General features: G+C 37.6%; 1 protein-coding gene across 2 annotated transcripts in view; it reads left to right on the top strand.

The window, feature by feature from the left end:
* Positions 1–21,088, top strand: part of LOC137654347 (putative ammonium transporter 3) — a 115,380-nt gene that overhangs the window by 39,450 nt on the left and 54,842 nt on the right. For both annotated transcript variants that reach the window (XM_068387963.1, XM_068387964.1), the window contains one exon: positions 19,902–20,059. In XM_068387963.1, the coding sequence (XP_068244064.1) occupies positions 19,902–20,059 (158 nt within the window). The remainder of the gene's footprint in view (positions 1–19,901; positions 20,060–21,088) is intronic.

Below are 21,088 nucleotides of genomic sequence, written 5' to 3'. Positions count from 1 at the left end.
AATGTGATTGTTATGTGTTCTAAGGAACACCCTGTTGTGATTAAGATGGGTCAGGTCAAAGTGCAAGACTATGGTACTCCTGATAGGTCGCCTGTCATGGCTCCTTCATTTTCTTCTATTCCTCGGATTTCTCGAGAGGAAACTGCTGGCCATCATGAGGATAACGTGGAAGTTTGCTCTAGAGGTTGGGGACAACCTCTAAGGATTGAAGCAAGGCAATATTCCATCGTCTGCCTTCAAAAGGATGATCACCTTCATCCTTGAGGTTTTTTTTGGGGGAGTCAAAGACTAGTCATAATGCAAGAACCTGGAGAGTTCCCTTCAGTGTCCAGGTTTCTTGAAGACACACAATATGTAAAGAAACAGAACCCAGTTCCACTCTGGTTGACAGGAGAATTCCTTAGACATATGAGACAGGTGGTCACTAAGAAGTCAGCAAAGTATGCTGAAAGTAACAAGTCTCCCTTTCTGGCTGCAGTCTTGGCCACAAGCATTAGGGCATACTTGGTTATAGAAGAATATCCACATGCTATGTCACCATTGCTTCTTATCTCGTTACGGGAAGAGATCTCCAGCAGTACTAGCCTCGTTACAATCAATTGGCCAACTCCATAATCCTCTCCATCTAATTATCCATAACAGTAATATGCCTCCAAAGATCATATCTGACTTTGCGAAGAAAGAATTTTTCTTGCCACACCACTTTCCATCCTCCTCTGACATTCAGAGGAGAACGTTGAAGGCTTTAACTCTCTTTGAAGAGTGGCTTTTTGATAAGACCCACCTCAAGATTCAGTCCTTGCTTATAAAGATATTAGCCTAAGCACAAAGGCCTACCAAACCAAAACCATAGCCCAGGCAAGAAGAGACAAGCTGGTAACCAGCCTTTAACATATAAGAAGTCGAGGACAGGTTGCCAAGGCTCAGAAAACTCGTTCTCTCATCATTTTACAACCCAACAACAGCCTCAACTGTTTACAAGCTTGACATAGGGAAGTAGAGGACAAAGATGATCAAAGATGTTTGGTATGGGTTTTCATCCATAGGGCTAATTGTGTGAGAAGACAGGAGGCTGCTTACAGCATCACTGGCAGTACTAGGAGGATTCCCCTCAGTTAACCTCCACCCCTATTGAGCAGAAGGGCTTCCATCTACCAATTTCTACAGCCTTATATTTCTCATCAAAGATGCATATACTTCTTGGAGACCTTTCTTGTCTGAACCATTTGGTGACAAAGGCTCATATCAAACTGGAGACTTTAATGTCAGAAGTTTTGGTGGACTGTCGAGATGACTGATTCTTCTCCCTCAATCTAGTGAGGTTTTGATGCAAACAGGAGACATGGTAGTTCAAAGCACTAAGATTTGGCCTGATGATGGCATCACAAGAATGCTTTGTCCTGACAATAGCACTACTGGTCTTCACACTTCTCATAGCACCTGTTGGAGCGGCCCTCTATAAGAGAGGTATAAGATGATGAGATACTTGGACGAGTTGTTCTTCCTGTTGAGCTTAGAACAGGAAGTCATCCACGCAAGGGATGTGGTCCTGAGATTCTGCAACTATCTGGGCATCCAGATCAACATAGAGAAGTCAGAACTAGAGCCAAGTCAGATTTCAATCTATCTGGGAATGAAGATCAACTCTTCAATTTTTAAGTCTTTTCTGACACATGACCACATCCTAACTACAGGAATGCATCCGACTTTTTCTGATGACAAAGGCACCTCCAGCAGAACTGTGGATAAGACTCCTCAGCCTCCTGCCACCTCTAATCCTATTGGTTTCCAGAGGAAGAAGGAGTCTCAGGTTCAGACAGAATCTCATCTGGTGGTCTAATCAATTGAACCTGAACCTTCCATTATCAACCTCCCTCCCGGACATCATATTATGAACAATGCAGAACTCTAGGGACTCCATCAGTTGGAGAGACCTCCTGGTAATCCAACTGGATTTCCCTCACCTTGATCTCCAGTACTCATCAAGAGTCGCCTCAGTGTTCACCGATAACCCTACGGCTATATTATATATAAAGAAGGAAAGTCACAGACATGTAAGATCTCGCATAGGAGGATCTGGCCTGGCCAGATGGAAGGAACGTGACTCTTATACCAAATTTCATTACGGGCAAGGCGAATGTGGTAGCAGACGATCCGAGTAGAAGGGACCAGATCCCAAACTCAGAATGGACCATATAACTGCAAGTGGTGGACAACTTAGCTTTTCTATAACTATCAACAGTGTGTTAAGATTTTAAGTCCTATCTAGACAAGTGGATGTGTCCACGGATGGCAGGCACTTCTTTCCGGGCCTGCCTATGAATGTAGTCCACATGGCCAAGTTAATGAATAGACGAGCTTGCATAACAATGCTATCATAACTTTATGCAATCCATATAAACATGATAGGAGGCTATTGTAAACCTCAAATACCTGAGTATAGTTTATTTTTCAATTTTTTTAGTTTTCTTTTTGATGGAATCATCACATAATTATGTCTTGCCTAATAGAAATTTATTAAGGTTATTTTTACTAATCAAATTTGTTACCTGTCATAACAGAAGAACCATGTTTCCTTATCTGTGCAGGGACTGCTTTCACAAGTCTGAACAGTGTTACAATGACTTGGATAGTGGGAAAACCATTATGGGTATACTAGGTTAACATGTGTCTGGCAGGGTCGGATCTCGAGCCATCGGGCACTAACTACTGATTTAAAACATAAGGAGTTCAGGCAATTTAGCTGTTTACCCGTCAAATGTGCCCTTAATCGGCATGCCCAACAATCAGGCATGCTCGTATGGACAGGCCTTTAGTCTTATGAGATCTTAATAAATTTTCATCAGTTTTTGTGGGCCATTTAATAGGTTCAATCGCATGTCAATTAGAATCCAAACTACACCAATTGCAAATCTTTTTTAACAACATACAACCTTATATCAATGTAGTTTATACAAAATATGTCATATGCAATATAGAGATTAACGAAACACAAAGATGACAGCAGTGTGAGAATTAGATGGTTAGCGAAACATTGTCTGGAGCAATAATCAAGCAATGAACTACAAGTCAGATGTGAGAGACCATTGTCCTAATAGTAATTAGGTAAGAGACAGGGATTAAGTTAGTCAGTGAAGAGCTGCTTTAGATGTTCTCTGTTAGGTTTTCACAATATCTCTCTATACCTTGGATGCTATAGAAAACGAAATATCCAAGCATACAAAACTGGAAGTTGAACTTACACCTTAACTACACCTCAATGTATTATTATTATTAGCATTATCATTATTATTATCATTATTATTATTATTATTATTATTATTATTATTATTATTATTATTATTATTATTATTAGCTAAGCTACAACCTTTGTTGGAAAAGCAGGATGCTATGAGCCCAAGGGCTCCAACGGGCAAAATAGCCCAGTGAAGAAAGGAAAAAGGGAAATGAATAAACTATATGAGAAGTAATGAACAATTGAAATAAAATCTTTTAAGAAAAGTAACAGCATTAAAACAGAGCTAACATATATAAACTATAAAAAGATACATATGTCAGCCTGTTCAACATAAAAACATTAGCTCCAACTTTGAACTTTTGAAGTTCTACTGACTCAACTACCCGATCAGGAAGATCATTCCACAACTTGGTCACAGCTGTAATAAAACTGTGTAGTATTGAGTCTTATGATGGAGAAGGCATACCTATTAGTAATAACTACATACCTAGTATTACAAACAGAATGATACTGTCTGGGAATATCTGAATGTAAAGGATGGTCAGAATTATGAAAAACAGTATGCAACATGCATAACAAACTAATTGAACGAGGATGCCAGAGATTAATATCTAGATCAGGAATAAGAAATTTAATAGACTGGAGGTTCCTGTCTGACAAATTAAGATGAGAATCAGTAGCTGAAGCCAAGACAAGAGAACAATACTCAAAACAAGGTATAATGAAAGAATTAAAACACTTCTTCAGGATAGATTAATCACAAAATCTTACAAGACTTTCTCAAAAAGCCATTTTTTGTGCAATTGAAGAAGAGGTAAACCTAATTTGTTTCTCAAAAGTAAATTTGCTGTCGAGAATCTCGCCTAAAATTTTAAAAGTCATACAGAGTTCAAAAAACATTATCCATGCTTAAATTCCTACTTCAGGATTCAACTTCATAACCCGTAATTTGCACCATGCACTAATTTTAGCTAGATCTTTGTTATGGGATTCAGTAACCCCAGGTCTACATTCATGCGATGGATTTAATACAGTAGCATCACCTGCATATGCAACGATTTGTTTTCTAGGCCAAACCACTTGTAATGTGTATATAATAGGAAAAGTAATGAGTGAAGAACATTACCCTGAGGAACACCAGATATCCTATCTCTATACTCACTGTGGTGCGCATCATCAACAACTCAATATTACTTGAAAATTAAATAATGATGCTAAAAAAAAACCCACCCACTTCCAACTGTTTGAGTTTGAAAACAAGAGCCTGATGATTAACGTGGTCAAAGGCAGCACTAAACTCAAGATCAATCATATGAACTTCCTGACCACAATCAATGGATTTCTGTATAACATTGGAGTTTGTAAGAAGGGCAAACTAGGGAACGGATGATTACTTTTAGCAAACTTATTGAAACATTTTGCCAAAAGTCATTCAAAAACTTTAGATAATATGGAAGTTATGGAAATTTGGCAGTAATCAGCTGGACTTGAGCTACTACAAATTCATTTACATAAAGGAGTAACATTACCAATTCACCAATAACAGCAAAAAGAACCTCGTCTTGCTAACTTGCTGAAAATAAAAGATAACTTTAAAGCGAAGAAATCAGCTGTCTTTATAAAAACAAAGGAAAAATACCATTTGAGTCTACACCTCCATAAGCATCAAGGTCAATCAAGAAAGCTTTCATTTTACAGCATCGAAAAGCTAAACTAGTTAGTGTAGCCTCAGGTAAAACAGGAATAAGGAAGATAAAGTTTACTCTGATTACTGTCAAACATAGCAGCTAAAAGGGTTGACTTTTCCTTTGGACAGTAAGGGACAGAGCCATCTGGTTTAAGCAAAGGACGAACTGTTGTGTCAACACCAAAGAGTACAGATTTAAGGTTAACCCACCACTTATGTTTCTGGGTTGTACAAGAAAGGGTTTCTTTTATGGTTAAATTGTATTCCTTTTCAAATGAAGCATAAACTCTCTGAGCAAAAGCTCTAAGCCAAGTATAGCTAATCCAAGTCAAATTTGAGTTGTTACACTTCCAAAGATGATAGGCCTCCTGCTTCTTAAGTCAGTTTGTCTTTCACTCGATAACTTAGCACGCGAGATGGGATACGCCTATCAATTATGTAGACTAGATTTTACTCAAAGGAACAACAGGCTCTACGCCATTATGCAATTGTGACCAATTCAAGCCCAAAATATCACTAAAAATGCCATTCCAGTCTGCTTGAAATTTTATATAAATCTTACATGAGTATGACAAGTTTGTTCAAGACTATGAAATTACACATTCCTTCGACAATACCCTACACCAAGAATGAACAAACTGAAACACTGACTCAACATATCAGGTCCATTTTTTTTTCTGAACCTTTTATACAGGCTACTGTACGTGGAAAGAAAAGGGTTGCAAATTCAATGCCCATCTCAGTAACTTGTCATTCCTATTCTTCATGTGTATCAAACAGGTGAGTTGTAAATAGTCTGTTTGAAGAAGAAACTCTTTATCAAACAGGTATTGTACTAAAAGCATCTATGGCAAAACGTTAGTTTCCTAATAAAGAGTAGCTTTTCTCAGTTCCGGAGAATTTCTTACGACCATAACAGACTGGTTTTAAGGTACAGTTGGCTTCATTAATTCCAGTACACTTCATGAGAAGTTAAGGACACGTCTTACAGCTCAACATTGCAGCAGGTAACGCTGAGTTCATCAAAGGTGAAACTGTTGGCAACGCTGTCTGTACAACTCAGCTGCTGAGTTTGTAACTACGTGATCGAAAGTATTCTTATTAATTTTGAGAAGTGGTGTTTGGAAAAATAATAATAATATTAATGTTTTGATAACATGTTTACAAATTCAGTGACTTTGTTTCATAGAAAGCATTGACTGCATTAACTCCGGTATACTTCATGGTAAGCTAAGGAGACGTCTGACAGATACACAGTTGCCACAAAGTACTACTTTACCCGCTACCCTGTTTGTCTTATAACAACGGACATGTCTTGGTATGTCACTACGAGCCGAACAAGGGAAAGGCCCGTGCCAACAAGAACTGTTGGCTGCAATACAACGATTGGTATGTCACTCTGTCTGGTTAAAAGTTGGGGTCAACTCGTTCCCAACGCAGTTTGACAGGTCTTGGTTGTAGACTCGTGTATAAAAAGGGCCAAGGGTGTATTGACTATTGTTGGAAATGTATTTGATTGTTTTCATGGGTTTTTATTTTTACTTTTATATATGTGTGCTATTTTATTATCACAGCATTTTAAATGTCATTTACTCTTTCATTTCTCATTGTCATATTGATAATTTTCTTTAATATATTTTAATTATATCATTCATTGATGTATTATCTGGAATCAACGAACACCTTACCTTGTCTATTATAATATTGATAGTTTTTATGTTTGCAAGCAGGGGCATCCTTTCATTTTCCATAGGGGCATAGGTTTATTTGAGAACCCTCCTCCCAAAAGGGGAAGGTAGTGTACCAACCGTGTGTCACACAATCGTACGTAGTAATGACATTTCATTTTGTGTATACATTATGCTTGTATCTTCGCTCTCCCCTCGCACTAAAAAGAACCTGAAATAACATGAATGTTTTCTCACCGTTAACTGTTAACCGGTGCGGTGTCAGTTGAACAGGAAATTTCCTGTTGCATTGAGTTTTTGTATATAAAGGAAAGTGTTCTGTAATAAAGTTACTCAGTTGCTTTCATCCTGTCTTTGAGTCACAACCTTCTCTCGGCTCGTCACATTGGTGACCCCGGAAGTTGACTCGCTCCTCCCGCCTTCCAACCCCCCTCGCCCCTCCGTCGTTGGTACTATGGCAGACTCTACGGAAGTTGGCTCTGCCCCATTGAAACTTTCATCATTCGCCAGCGGAGAGGTGTTTGCTTGGTTTCAGTGCGCAGAAGTCCAATTTCGCATCAAGAGCGTGACTCGCTCAACCACCAAAGCAGATTATGTTTTTGCGGCAATACCCGAGGACACCTTCCCGGAAATATCTGACTGGCTTTGTGAACAAGGAGACACCCCAATAGCTTGTGACGCCCTCAAAACATACCTTCTGCACCAGTACTCGCCGTCGCCAGCCGTCCATATAGAAAAGCTTTTTCAGCTCTCTCAGCAACTGTTGGGGGACCAAAGGGCTTCACTCGCCCTCAGGGAAATGACCAGTATCGCTCGCCTGCAACCTGCCGCAGACGGCTCTCCTCGTGAGGTGAACCTACTTCGTGCCCTTTGGATATGCCGTTTACCCGAACCTGTGCGTGCTGTCATACCCGATGTCGATAGTTTACCCATAAAGCACTTGATGACCAAAGCCGATGCCCTTATGGACAGCCACTTCAAGACCTCCATCAACGCCCCCTCTCCTGACGAAGAGGACGCCTATTCAACGTCAACCGAAGCTGACGTGAATGCCGTAAGACATACACGCCTACCCCGTGACGTGACGAAGTGGCGACAAAGCCACCCACCACACACCACTCGCTCGCGTCCCAACCAACGACTTCTGCAGCCACTTACTACCTCCCATTAGCCGCAGTTTTGCTACTACCACAACAGATTCGGGGCAACCGCGAAGAAATGTGCTGAGGATTGTCAGTGGCCAAAAAATGTGTAAGTAGGCCATCACTCGTGGCAGTGGCCTCCCGTGTTTCTAATCTTTTCTTCTTACATGATGCAGGAATGGGCGTGCAATTTTTGGTAGACACGGGTGCTTGTCGTTCTCTTTTGCCAAGGGAACTCTTCAGGATACGACGTAGTCTGTCTACATCTGCCGACGTCCGCTTGGTAGCTGCCAACTGATCTGCGATACCCACCTACAGTTACGGGAACCTTACATTATCATTTGGGAACGGTAAATTTAATTGGAAGTTTCTCGTTGGTGACGTCACATTGCCAATCCTCGGTGCGGATTTCCACCTTCTGGTCAATGTTGCCCACCGACGATTGGTCAACGCAGACTCGTACATCTCGACACCTCTTCAACACGGCCCCTCCAACCTCGCTCTCCACATCAGCGCACCCGAGGATGCCTACCCCCACCTCCTCACGTCGTACCCGGAAGTTTTCTGTCTAGAACTTCGCCAAACGCCCACGGCTCCTGCCAAGCACGGTATTTATCACCATATCAAGACGACGGGACCCCTAGTCTTCGCAAAATTCAGACGTCTGACACCGGAACGATTGGCAGCCGCCAAACAGACGTTCGCCAAAATGGAGGAAATGGGCCTTTGCCAAAAGGCCTCCAGCCCATGGTCGTCACCCTTACACATCATTCTGAAGAAAGACGGCTCCCTTCGTCCATGCGGGGATTACAGGCGCCTGAACATGCAAACAGAACCCCCTCACTACCATTGCCGACGTGACCTCCTACCTGCACAAAGCAAAGATTTTCTCTACGCTCGACCTCCTGAAGGGTTATTATCAGGTGCCTATGAACCCAGAAGACATCCCCAAGACCGCCATCACCACTCCGTTTAGTAAATACAACTTTAATTACTCCTGTTTTGGCCTTCGTAATGCTGGGGCCACATTTCAACGTCTTATGGATGGCATCTTAGGGGGCCTCCCCTTCTGTGTATGTGATGTGGATGACATACTTGTGTTCTCCTCCTCAAAAGAGGAATACCTCCGTCACCTGCGCATCGTGCTCGACCACCTGCAACAAAACAACTTTGTAGTCCGGTGCGACAAGTGTACCTTTAGCGCCAACGAAGTGTCGTTCTCAGGGCACCACATCACTCCTGAAGGAGTCCATCCCCTCCCTGAGAAGGTAGCAGCCGTTCAGGACTTCCCCGCGCCCTCGACCGTCAAAGCTCTGCAGGAATTCTTGGGCATGATCAACTATTATCACCGTTTTCTGCCAGCCATTGCCGCCACTCTTGCTCCCCTCGACGCCTCCCTCAAGGGCAAGCGAAAGAACCTGAAGTGGGGTCCTCTTCAAGAAGCAGCCTTCTGTAATGCAAAGAAGGCCCTATCAACCGTTGTGGCTCTCACTTTTCCTATCCCACACGCCCCTCTCCTTCTCTCTACTGATGCCAGCGACGTCGCTATTGGTGCAGTAATTGAGCAAGTGGTCAACAGCTCCCCCCGCCCATTGGCCTTCTCAGCAGATAACTGTCCAAGGCAGAATCGGATTATTCTACCTTCGATTGCGAATTGCTGGCAGTGCACTTGGCTGTCCGTCACTTTTGCCATTTCTTAGAAGGTACGCCCTTCGTCATTCCCTCAGACCACATGCCTCTGGTGCACGCCTTCACTCGACAGTCTGACGCCTGGTCCGCCCGTTAACGCCGAAATCTCTCCGCCGTGGCTGAATACAATTGCACCCTTCAATACGTCCCTGGGAAAATGAATCCCGTTGCCGATACCCTGTCAAGAAACACATTGGCTGCCGTTCAGCTAGGATTGGATTACAACGCCTTGGCTGAAGCCCAACGACAGGATGCAGAGTATCAAGCATGTAGGACATCCTGCACGTCCCTCCGTTGGGAAGAATTCCCCTCGAAGACTCCAACACCACCCTCCTCTGTGACGTCAGTACTGGTAGACCGCGACCTTGGATTCCTGCTCCCATGCACCGGCAGGTGTTTGATTTCATTCACGGCCTTTCACATCCGTCATGCCGTTCTACTGCACAGCTGCTGAAGAGGAAGTTCATTTGGCACAGAATTTCTAAGGATGCTAATGATTGGGTCCGAGCCTGTACTTCTTGCCGAACTTCCAAAGTACATCGACACACGGATTCAGGAGTGGGCACCTTTCCTCAACCTTAGCGTCGTTTCGCACACATTCACATCAACGTTGTAGGCCCCCTACCCACATCACAAGGACATCGTTACCTAATTACTGTCATCGACCTCTCCACTCGTTAGCCTGAAGCCATTCCCATGGAAACTGCAACGTTCGCCTCATGTACATCTGCCTTACTCTCAGGATGGATTGCAAGATTTGGTATCCCTGAGCATATTACTTCTGACAGGGGTACCACTTTCACCTCTCAATTGTGGACATCATTAGCGAATCTCCTGGGCATCACCCTACATCAGACAATTGCCTACAACCCCGCTGCCTATGGAATGGTTGAACGTTTTCATTGCACCCTCAAAGCAGATTTGATGCCCCGCTGCAAGGATTCCAACTGGTTTACTCAGCTTCCCTGGGTCCTCCTGGAACTAAAGACCACTCCTAAAGACCCCCTCGATGTCTCACCAGCCGAAATGGTGTATGGCGACCCGTTGGTCGTTCCTGCCGAATTTTTTCCTTCTACAACCTCCTCCGACGATCTCCAACTCTTACGTCACATCGTGGGAAAATTTACTCCATGCCGCCAGGCTTACAAGCCCCCAGCGGAGCATTACATACCAACAGACTTGCACTCTGCAACGCACGTCTTCCTGCGAAACGACACTAACAAGCCACCGCTAAACGCCCCCTTACACGGGCCCTTTCCTTGTGATCCGACGCAGTCCGAAAGCATTCCTACTAAACATTCGTGGCAAAGAAGGCTGGGTCTCCATTGATCGTCTAAAACCTGCTTATCTCCTGCCAGATGACCCGCCTGCGAACTAGATCAGGGCGCCCTATTTAACATGTACAGTATGTCATTTTTAGGGGGGGAGTATGTACCAACCGTGTGTCACACGATCGTACATAGTAATGACATTTCATTTTATGTATATATTATGCTTGTATCTTCGCTCTCCCCTCGCACTAAAAAGAACCTGAAATAACATGTATGTTTTTCTCACCGTTAACTGTTAACCGACGCGGTGTCGGTTGAACAGGAAATTTCCTGTTGCATTGAACCTGAAATAATGTGTCTATTTTACTCACCGTTAACTGTTAACCGGTGCAGTGTCGGTTGAACAGGAAATTTCCTGTTGCATTGAGTTTTTGTATATAAAGGAGAGTGATTTCATCCTGTCTTTGAGTCACAACCTTCTCTCGGCTCGTCACAGTAGCGAGCGAAGTGAGGAAGGATTTTTAAATCTCCTTGCAAACATTCTAGAAATATAAACAAGTTAGTGGCAATTTCAAGCCTCTTGCAATGGAAATTTGAAGAATTTCTATTCTTAGAAAAATGCCATACATAAAATTTTGACATAATATATGATGAAATTTGATGAAAATTCTAAACTAATCGGGATATACAACATAGCATTAGTCTTAGAATATCTGTAATTTAACATGTTGCATTAATATAGCTCGCTACCTTCACATGGATCATTCAGGAAACGAAAAGTTGATGTGAGCAGGATGTAATTAATCTTGTGAATATGGGTAGAGATAAAATGGTACATAATTTTAACAAGCTTCATCTAAGACAATTTCAAAATAGCACCATGCATATTAAATTTTGCAAAATCCTTAACCAATATGTCATATTTACAATTTTTAACCATATCCTTTTATGAGATTATATGAAGCAAGTGATTCAAGCGTTCATTTCTCATGGTAGTTCGTAGATAGGTTTTCACTAAACTGGGCACTGAAAATAGTCGTTCATTACAGGTAGTAGGAGAGAACCGTGATGAGAAATTTAACAAGTTTAAGAGTTAATGAGTAGGCACATTCTAATGGTTTGAGTTCATCATTCAATTCAAACAAATTCCTAGGCTTTTCATTCTTAGTAAGAAAGTGACTCTACTACAGAATTTTAAGCAATCAAGGATTTCAGCAATATGTACTATCTATCCTTAGAAAACCGTATTATGGCAAAGAGTTTCTTATTATTTAAAATGTCCTAAGAATTACAGTCAAGTGCATTCAGGGGCATATTATGAGTGAATATATTATCCATCTCAGAGAAAAATCTGTCTAATATGACAAAATATATTCTTTTGAAAGATATCTCAGAACCAGGACTTGAATTGTACTCACTCATTCCTACTGCTTAACCTTTGCAACTGACCTATAACAATGAGACCATTTTGTTATAGCAGGCCTTTCTAAAGTCAAAACTTGTAGGTCATCTGCTTCCTGTGCCTTCATGAAAAGTTGGTATCTTGTAATACTGTTAGTTATGCGTATAGTGTGTTAATGACCGACAAGATAGAAGAGAGACCACTGATATTCTTTACACAGTCATCCAGTACTAAATTAAGCTTGTGGGCATAGCAAAGTATGTACACGGCCTGAAGAATTTTATCTTGTAGTCATGCCTGAATACTACTGAAGCATCCACTCATAGAACTTGCCCCATCATAACACTGAGCCACATAGTTTGGTCAAATTAAATCAGATTGTTTTATCTCCTCACATATAAAATCAGGTAAACTTGCTGCATAATCCCTCTCCATGTGATATATACCAATGATACAGTACCTAACAAGAAAAGCCAATTGTTCTTTTTCTTCAGACAAATCTTTTGTCTCAGTAACCATAATGAAAAATAAGATTAGCTGAGTGGGCTTCCGTAAGCTACATGTTGTGTGTTTGATAAGAGTTCCAATGACTGATGGCAAGTTTTTTTAATACTGAAGACTCGAGTAATATCCAAATCGTCTATCTAGATTTTTCCATAGAGAAGGATTAGATTCTGCAATTAGTTCCAGAGTTTTTATAACATATCCTAAATTTAATGCATCATTGCCTTCCTTACATTATTATTATTATCATTATTACTTACTAAGCTATAACCCTAGTTGGAAAAGCAGGATGCTATAAGCCCCAGGGCCCCAATAGGGAAAATAGCCCAGTGAGGAAAGGAAACAAGGAAAAATAAAATCTTTTAAGAACAGTAACAACATTGAAAAAATTATTTCCTATACAAACTATAAAAACTTTAACTAAACAAAATGCAGAGAAATTATATAGAATAGTGTGCCCGAGTGTACCCTCAACCACGAAAAGACAAACCTAGCCTTCCCGGTAAAGAAACAACTTTCAAAAAACGTTTCACATGTTCCTGTTTTCCTCTATCTCTTGTTGCCTGAAAGCAAATGAAGATGATGCTACAGATTGGGTGGAACCGAACTGAATACCTTTGGAACTAAACCAAGCCACCATCCAATTAATGTCTGTCTACCTCTCGTTAACCTGATGTTGTTTAAGCAGAGTGTTAATATCTTTCCATTTCATTGATCCAATATCAATAAATGGTCGCCTATCTAGTCCCCCACCTTATAGCTTAAGCAAGAATATATTGACCACTATCAATCAAACACTGTGACTGACAGGTCATTAATTTATTCAGATTGAAGTGATTAGATGTCTCAGTTCTTATAGATTTATATATATGTATATATATAAATACATACACACATATATATATATATATGTGTGTATATGTATATATATACATATATATATATATATATATATATATATATATATATATATATATATATATATATATGTGTGTGTGTGTGTGTGTATATATATATATATATATATATATATATATATATACATATACATATACAGTATATACATGTATATAAATATATATATATACATATACAGTATATATATATATATATATATATATATATATATATATATATATATATATATATATATATATATATCAAATAAGACATATATTTTGATACTTTAATGTCTGGATTCTCTTACTAACCTCAGGATCAGAGTCCCAAGACGAAACCACTGTCATGCTTCCTGGACTAGGGTTCGATTCCCTGGCCGGCCAGAAACTATTGTCGTTAAGTGGTTTCGCCTTGGGACTCTAATCCTGAGGTCGGTAAGAAAATTCAGACATTAAGTTATCAAAATATATGGCTTATTTGAATATGAAAAACACGTCTAAATGTGCAAAATTTATCGTTGATAGAATTCCAAGTACAAACATACCAATTAGCTACGATGGTGAAGATGTGTAGATTTGAATTCCAAGTACAAAAAAAAAGCTGAATTCGACAGGTATCAGTACAGAAGAATTGTCATTGACTTTTATCTTTCTTCGGGGCTAAATGGTATCGGCACTGTCATGACAGCTTCCTGGACCAGAGTTTTATTCCCTGGCTAGCCAGAAGCTATTGTCCTTGAGTGGTTCCGCCTTGGGACTCTGATCCGTTATTCGCTAAGAGAATCGAGACATTAAGGTATTAAAATACATGGATTATTTGAATATGAAAAACAGGTCTAAATGTGCAAAATTTATCAAATACATATATATATATATATATATATATATATATATATATATATATATATATATATATATATATATATATATATATATATATATATATATATATATATATATATATATATATATATATATATATATATATATATATATACATATATATATATATATATATATATATATATATATATATATATATACATATATATATATATATATATATATATATATATATATATATATATATATATATATCATACCGCAGATTTTGAGACCCCTAGAAAGTCTGGAAGGGGCAACTGGCCCTCACTGCCACCCCCCCCCCCCCAACCACCAGACCCGTGACACCCGTAATTGCAGGACTCATTTCCTGTTTTAATTAAATTAATTGTTTATCTACCTCTTTAAATTATTTATAGTTTATTTTATTATCTTGCAGTTTTAAATGACATTACCTTAGTTATTGTTTGCATTTATGTATTTACGTTAAGTTCCTTACACGGTTTAATGTTATTGACTGTTTTTTTTTTTTATAAATTTTAAATATTTAGATTCATGTGGTGTTGTTATTGCTTCATTATATATTTATTGCAATACCTTGACATTATAAACATACATAAATTCGTCTACAACAATTCATTTACCTATACAATTTGTCTACAGCAATTTATCTGTTGCAAAAAAAAAAGAAAAAATTTCGTTAGCTTTTTTAATAATATTCGCAAATTATGGAATACTACACCTTCAAAACTAGAGATGTGCAGAGAGCTGTTAGCATTAAACGAGCAATTATAGACGTTTCCATAACCAAACTACCATTATATGACAATTTGTTCTCAAAATTCTTAGCATTTGCACTATCGTTACAAACATTTTTTTTGTCGGCATTCCAAGTGAAAACAAGTTAATATTTTAGTACTCTAAAGCCAAAACAATGGCTTTTTAATATCTATAATCAGAGAAAGGATGTAAGAAATTAGTTCTTGGGTCTAATTTATTCTTAAGGAATAGAGAGGAATGGAATGAAGACTTACTGAAAGTGTGACAGTTATATGAAAAAAGTCCTTCTGTGAACACGCTAACCGTAAGAAAAGATTGGTGGGAAATTTCAGCACTACAACTTCATGAGATTATATTCATGGAATTGCATATACCCCTTGTCCAAAGTTTTCACAATTTCCCGGTTGGGTGGCGATCGAAAATATTGCCTGATATACCCTGTCAAACTTACCAATTAAAGTTTAACCCACCATTAACCTATCATGTTTATGTCTGACCAACAAGCTATATACAGCTGACCTACAAGCTACCATCAGCAGGCTATCAGACCCACCAAATTTGTACACTCGTTCGAGTACGGGCTTCAGCCCCAACCACGATTTCCATCTCATCCATACCAGCAAGTATGTGCTCCACATACCATACGTACCAACCAAACGAGTCAGTTTCACTGTGCTTACCATACCCAAAAGTTTGTTCAAGACAATGATATTAGATAATACTTCGACAAGGTGGACATGTTATCTTAAGTCTTCAGACTTAATCTCAGGGAGATGTTTGAGGGCCCAATATTACAGATCATTTCGATCTTTCTAGATAGATCCTAAGGTTTGATTTCAGCTTCCTCATGGGACTTTAATGTAGTTTTTATGGCTTTAACTATTGACCCATACGAGTCACTAGCATCAGCAGATCTTCAAAATATATCCATCAACAAATTTAATAGTTGGTACAATTATATGTATGAATGAAAAATCAAATGTAAAACTTTTAACCAAGATGGATACTAATGGTATAATTGTTGTTGGAAGAATATGTTACAATAAATGCATTATACCTATTATAAATGTGCAAGTATATTTGTTGAAAGAAAAGACTTTTTTCAGGAATGAAATATTGTATTACTTGTGACATAATAACGACTATCTCATTTATGGAGGGGATTTCAACTGTATACTGTGCACAAGAGATTGTAGTAATAATAACAAAGCCTTACTCAAAGTCTATGAGTTCTGTTGTGAAAAACCTTGCTTTGAAAGACAATTACAAGTTCACAAACAGAATACTAGGATACACTTTTATATGAAAAACTATGGATTTAGAACAGACAGGATATATGTTGTAAAGTTATTTGATATCATAACATCTGCTGACACCATGCCAATAATTTTTTTCAGACCATTCTGTGGATGTTTTGATATTAAACATTAAATATGGGAGTTAAATGTGTGTCTTAGAATTTGATGAAATTGAAGAAAGTTTTGTGCGTGTATGGCAATGTATAAAGCAGAAAAATGGTACATTTGCTAATAGACTTATATGCTGGGACTGGGCAAAATCACAATATAAAAATTTTATCAAAATATGTGAAAAAAATTTTACAAGAAAAGTATGGCTTGATGAACTTATTGCACACAAGATTTCGTCGACTTTATAATAATAACTATAATACTAGTGTAAATTATGACAAGTTTAAAATTCTCAACAATAGGATTTGTTAAAAGGTATAAAGATAAGAGCCAAATAAATAATCGTACAATTGGTGAAAAATATATCTGCACATCTACTTGGTGCTGAGAAAAAGAAAAATCATGTACGCATTACTAACATAAAACAAGCAGATGTCTCCATTATAGAAAGCACAGAGGGAATTTCTGCTTTAATTAAGGAGCACTTTGAAAAATTGTTTTGTAAGGTCACAGGTCAGGTATAGAGTTAACCTTTGCCATTCTGTCCTAAATCAAGATGATGTAAGTTTGTTAAGAAGAGAATTAGAGAAAATTTAAGTTTTAAATGCCATCAAGAATATGTCTAAAAGGAAGATCACCTGGATATAAAGGGCTTACAATAGAATTCTATAAAAAGTTTTGGTTTTTTATAAAGTCTGACATCGTGAAAATGTTCAAATTCATTACGACGGTGAAATATAGGCCAGACAGTCAATATTTGGGTATAAAAGAATTATTATCTAAAATAAGGGATTTATCTTTGGTGGAGAACTGGAGACCTATATCCCTACCGAATGCGGACTATAAAATCTTTGCTAAGTTTTTAGCAAACAGGTTGAGATATGTTATTGGGAAGATTATCTCCCCAGAAGAATATTGTGCAGTGAAGAAAAGGTCGATTGTGAATTGTAATAATACGATTTCAGATGTAATTTTTCATGTAAAACAAAACAGTGAAGACTTAGCAATTTTAAGTTTAGACTGGTCTAAGGCCTTTGATAGAATTAATATGGATTTTGTTTTTAAGTAATGAAGAAATTTTTCTTATCAGATGAATTTGTGGCTCTAGATAGAATTTTGTATAAGGATTGTGTAAGTAGTATCTTGGTAAATGGGTTTATGAGTTCACCTTTTTTTTTATTAAAAGGTCTGTAAGACAAGGCTGCCCTATGTCAGTGCTCTTATATTGTATATTTCAAGAACCTTTATATAGGGCAAGTAATAATAAGATAATAGGGCCTAGTCTTCCAAACTGTAAATATACGCCTGCAAGGTTATGCAGATGACAAATCCGTGATCTTGTCAACTGATGATTCAGTTGGAGAACGTTATAGAGAAATACAATGGCTTGAACTTGCAACAGGTGCACAGGTAAACAAGGACAAAACTAGTGTAATTGGGTTTAAGGAATATGAAATCCAAAAAATCTGGCCTACCAGTTGGTTGAAACTGTTTGAAATGTGAATATTCTTGGTATATTTTATTATAAAGTAATTTTGAAGTTACATGTGAAGAAAATTAGTCTCGCCTTGCTCAAAATATTAAAATATCAATAGATATGCTAATTCAAAGACAATTATCTATTTTCCAGGGAGTTATTATCATTAATTCACTAGTTTTGTCCAAAGTTTGGTATATATCTCACACTTTAAAAAAGTACATTGCTGAAAAAAAGATACATATCTTCCGATATATGTGGAAGGGCACTTACCATCTTGTAGGCAGAGATATTCTTTGTTTGTCGAAGGAAAAATGTGGATTGGGAATTATAAATGTTTATTTCAAATCATTAACGATTTTCAGTTCGACAGCTCTGATTGATATTAGCAAGGATATTGGTGTAAGTACTATATATTGCAAGATGAAAATCCGTTTTTTTTTTTTTTTTTTTTTTGGGGGGGGGTGGATTTGAAGAAAATATATGAGGTTTCATTTGTGTCAACATCATTTTTTTCAGTAGTAATTAATGTAATCAGAAAATTTTATCGCCATGCAAAATTTCCTAACTTAAATTCTAAAGATTGTTTCAATTTCATAAAGCCAGAGTGTCCCCAACTTGAAGTGAGTTATCCACTTTTGGACTGGAAAATGGTATGGGACAGCATAAACAAACCTTTCATTGGTATCATGGAGAGAGAGTTTGCCTTTAGATGTGCTCATGGAACTTTGGCGACCAATAATCAGTTGAAAATTTTTAAATATCAGAAACAGTGATAAATGTGATCATTACGAGGATTTTGAATACAGTTTGCATATTTTTTATATTTGCCGGCACATAGAAACAATTTTGATGTATTTCAAAAGTGTATTATTTCAAAATTGTGACTTAAACAAGGAAATTTTTTTTAAATAAATTAATGTTCAGTTATAATTATAGGACAAAAAAGGAATATAATAGTGCCAGTGTATTGATTGTTGGTTTTTTATATGCTGTTAGGGTTAGTAAAAAGAAATGTTATACGAAAGAGGAGACATAAGCCTTTCTTAAGAGCAAATTATAGTGTTATAGGTAGCTATAAAGAAAGAATGAATGAAATGTTCACAAAAAAAAAAAAAGAGTAAATAGATTATTGTTTTTGAGTAGCTAGAAATCAAAATCAAGATAAGTAAATTGTTAATTTAGATGGTTTATGTTTATGGAAAAATTATAATGTTTACTGTAAATAATGTGATTGCAAAAAAGAAAATCAATTCATCTTTTTAAATAAAAAGATAAAAAGCTATTAAAATAATTCTTATAAAAGTTACATTGTCGTTATTCTATCTTCTTTTCTCTCTGAAAGAAAAACCCTTAACCACAAGCCTTTCAAAACTTTCTATGCACAGTAAACAAAGCCTGATGAGAAAGATGATCTTGATGAGGGATCAGTCTTTGTTATTGATGAAAATCTTTAAGTTCGAAGAATGTCGATGTGGCACATTTTTATTAATCTTTCACTTTGTATATTCAAGATTGATGATCATGATAATAGTTAATGAATATGATAATCAAGAGAACAACTTAGTATGGCAACTATTGGTGACGCATAATGATGTTAATATAAATAGATTATTTCTCCAAACAATAAATACTCTTGAATTCTCTTACTTATATTTTTATGTCTCAAGATCTTTAGATACTCTAGAAGGTGAGAAGTAAATTTTCATAGAATTAACTTGGCGATGGATATAATCAATGTGTAGCATGCACATCTACTTTACAACTTTGTAGAAATTAAATGTATATGAAACGTGATCTTAAAATGATAGATTAAATATATTTGTTATCACTTCTAATTAAAACTTTATTTCTTTGTTTCGCTCGCGAAAGGTTCAACTTTGTAGCTTACGTGCTTTTCTCAACTATCAACACAGTTATTTACTGCATCCCAGCGGGCTGGCTTTGGGGAAACCATGGCTTTCTCCGCAAGTTGGGTGTCGTTGATATAGCTGGATCATGCGGTGTGCATGTGTGCGGTGGATCCTCCGGTAAGCTTCATTGATTTTAAGTTTATCACTTCCATACCACAAACATCTTCATATAATATCTACGTTTCCAGTGGCAGTTAAAGTGGCCTTGTACTTACCACTACATTTTGCCAAGATGTTAAAAAATATTTTTGCTCTGCGTCAGAAGATATTAAAAGTATTGCCTTAGCCACTGCAGTTTGATTCTTTTAAATTAACTTATCATAATTATGAGGATTATCATCATGTCATTTTTCCAACAAAATTAATGATCTCTTAAATGTAGGTTTCAATTATACTATATCAATTTAATTCCCGTCTTCATCCTTGCTGTTTGCTTAAGAAATTTAATTGAAACCTTTTATTCGTATTCTTGGAATTTTGATTAATCTGTATTTTCCAGCTTCGAAGATTTAGTAACAATAAATTATGTTTTCTTCTTTTCAAGGATAATGGGTCAAAAGAGACAAGAAGTATACATTATTTAGAAGCTCCTATGAAATTCTGAGAACCATTCTCACTGCAAATGTAGCATTAAGCTAGCTAAACAAATGTAGGACTTAACTTGTGATTTTCCCCTATATAGTATGTGGAAATGGATAATAAAAGCATAGTTTTATAAAGCAGCAGTTCAGTTCCCTTCATTGTTACCTGCTGTCAGAATTATGTAGTGTGGCATCAGCTGTATGTTAGCAGTACTTAATATTTATTCTGTGCAATTTATTTACACTTTTCACATATATGATGCAAATAGCACGACTTAGAAAACTCATATTGATATTTGCATTAGTATTTCTGGCCATAAAACTAACTAAACCAGAAATTATCAAGAGGCGTGTGTTTCATCCCCCAATGGCTGGTGTGGGGGCCAGAACTAAGAACCTGTGTCATGGCCAGACACCATATCTCCCCTAAGCAATTACCCTGGTTTCCCCAGAAACCACAGTACCCAGGCCGGCCAGGAGTGTACAGCTTTGTACACTGTCTGTTGCCCAGTTGATGTATGTGTTTCAGCCCTCTCCATCACCTTGCCTAACTGGATAGTTACCT

The sequence above is a fragment of the Palaemon carinicauda genome, chromosome 15 (assembly GCF_036898095.1).
Source record: "Palaemon carinicauda isolate YSFRI2023 chromosome 15, ASM3689809v2, whole genome shotgun sequence".
NCBI classification, from domain to species: domain Eukaryota; kingdom Metazoa; phylum Arthropoda; class Malacostraca; order Decapoda; family Palaemonidae; genus Palaemon; species Palaemon carinicauda.
Note: the sequence above shows the minus strand (reverse complement) of the source record. Positions and strands in the feature narration are given on the sequence as shown.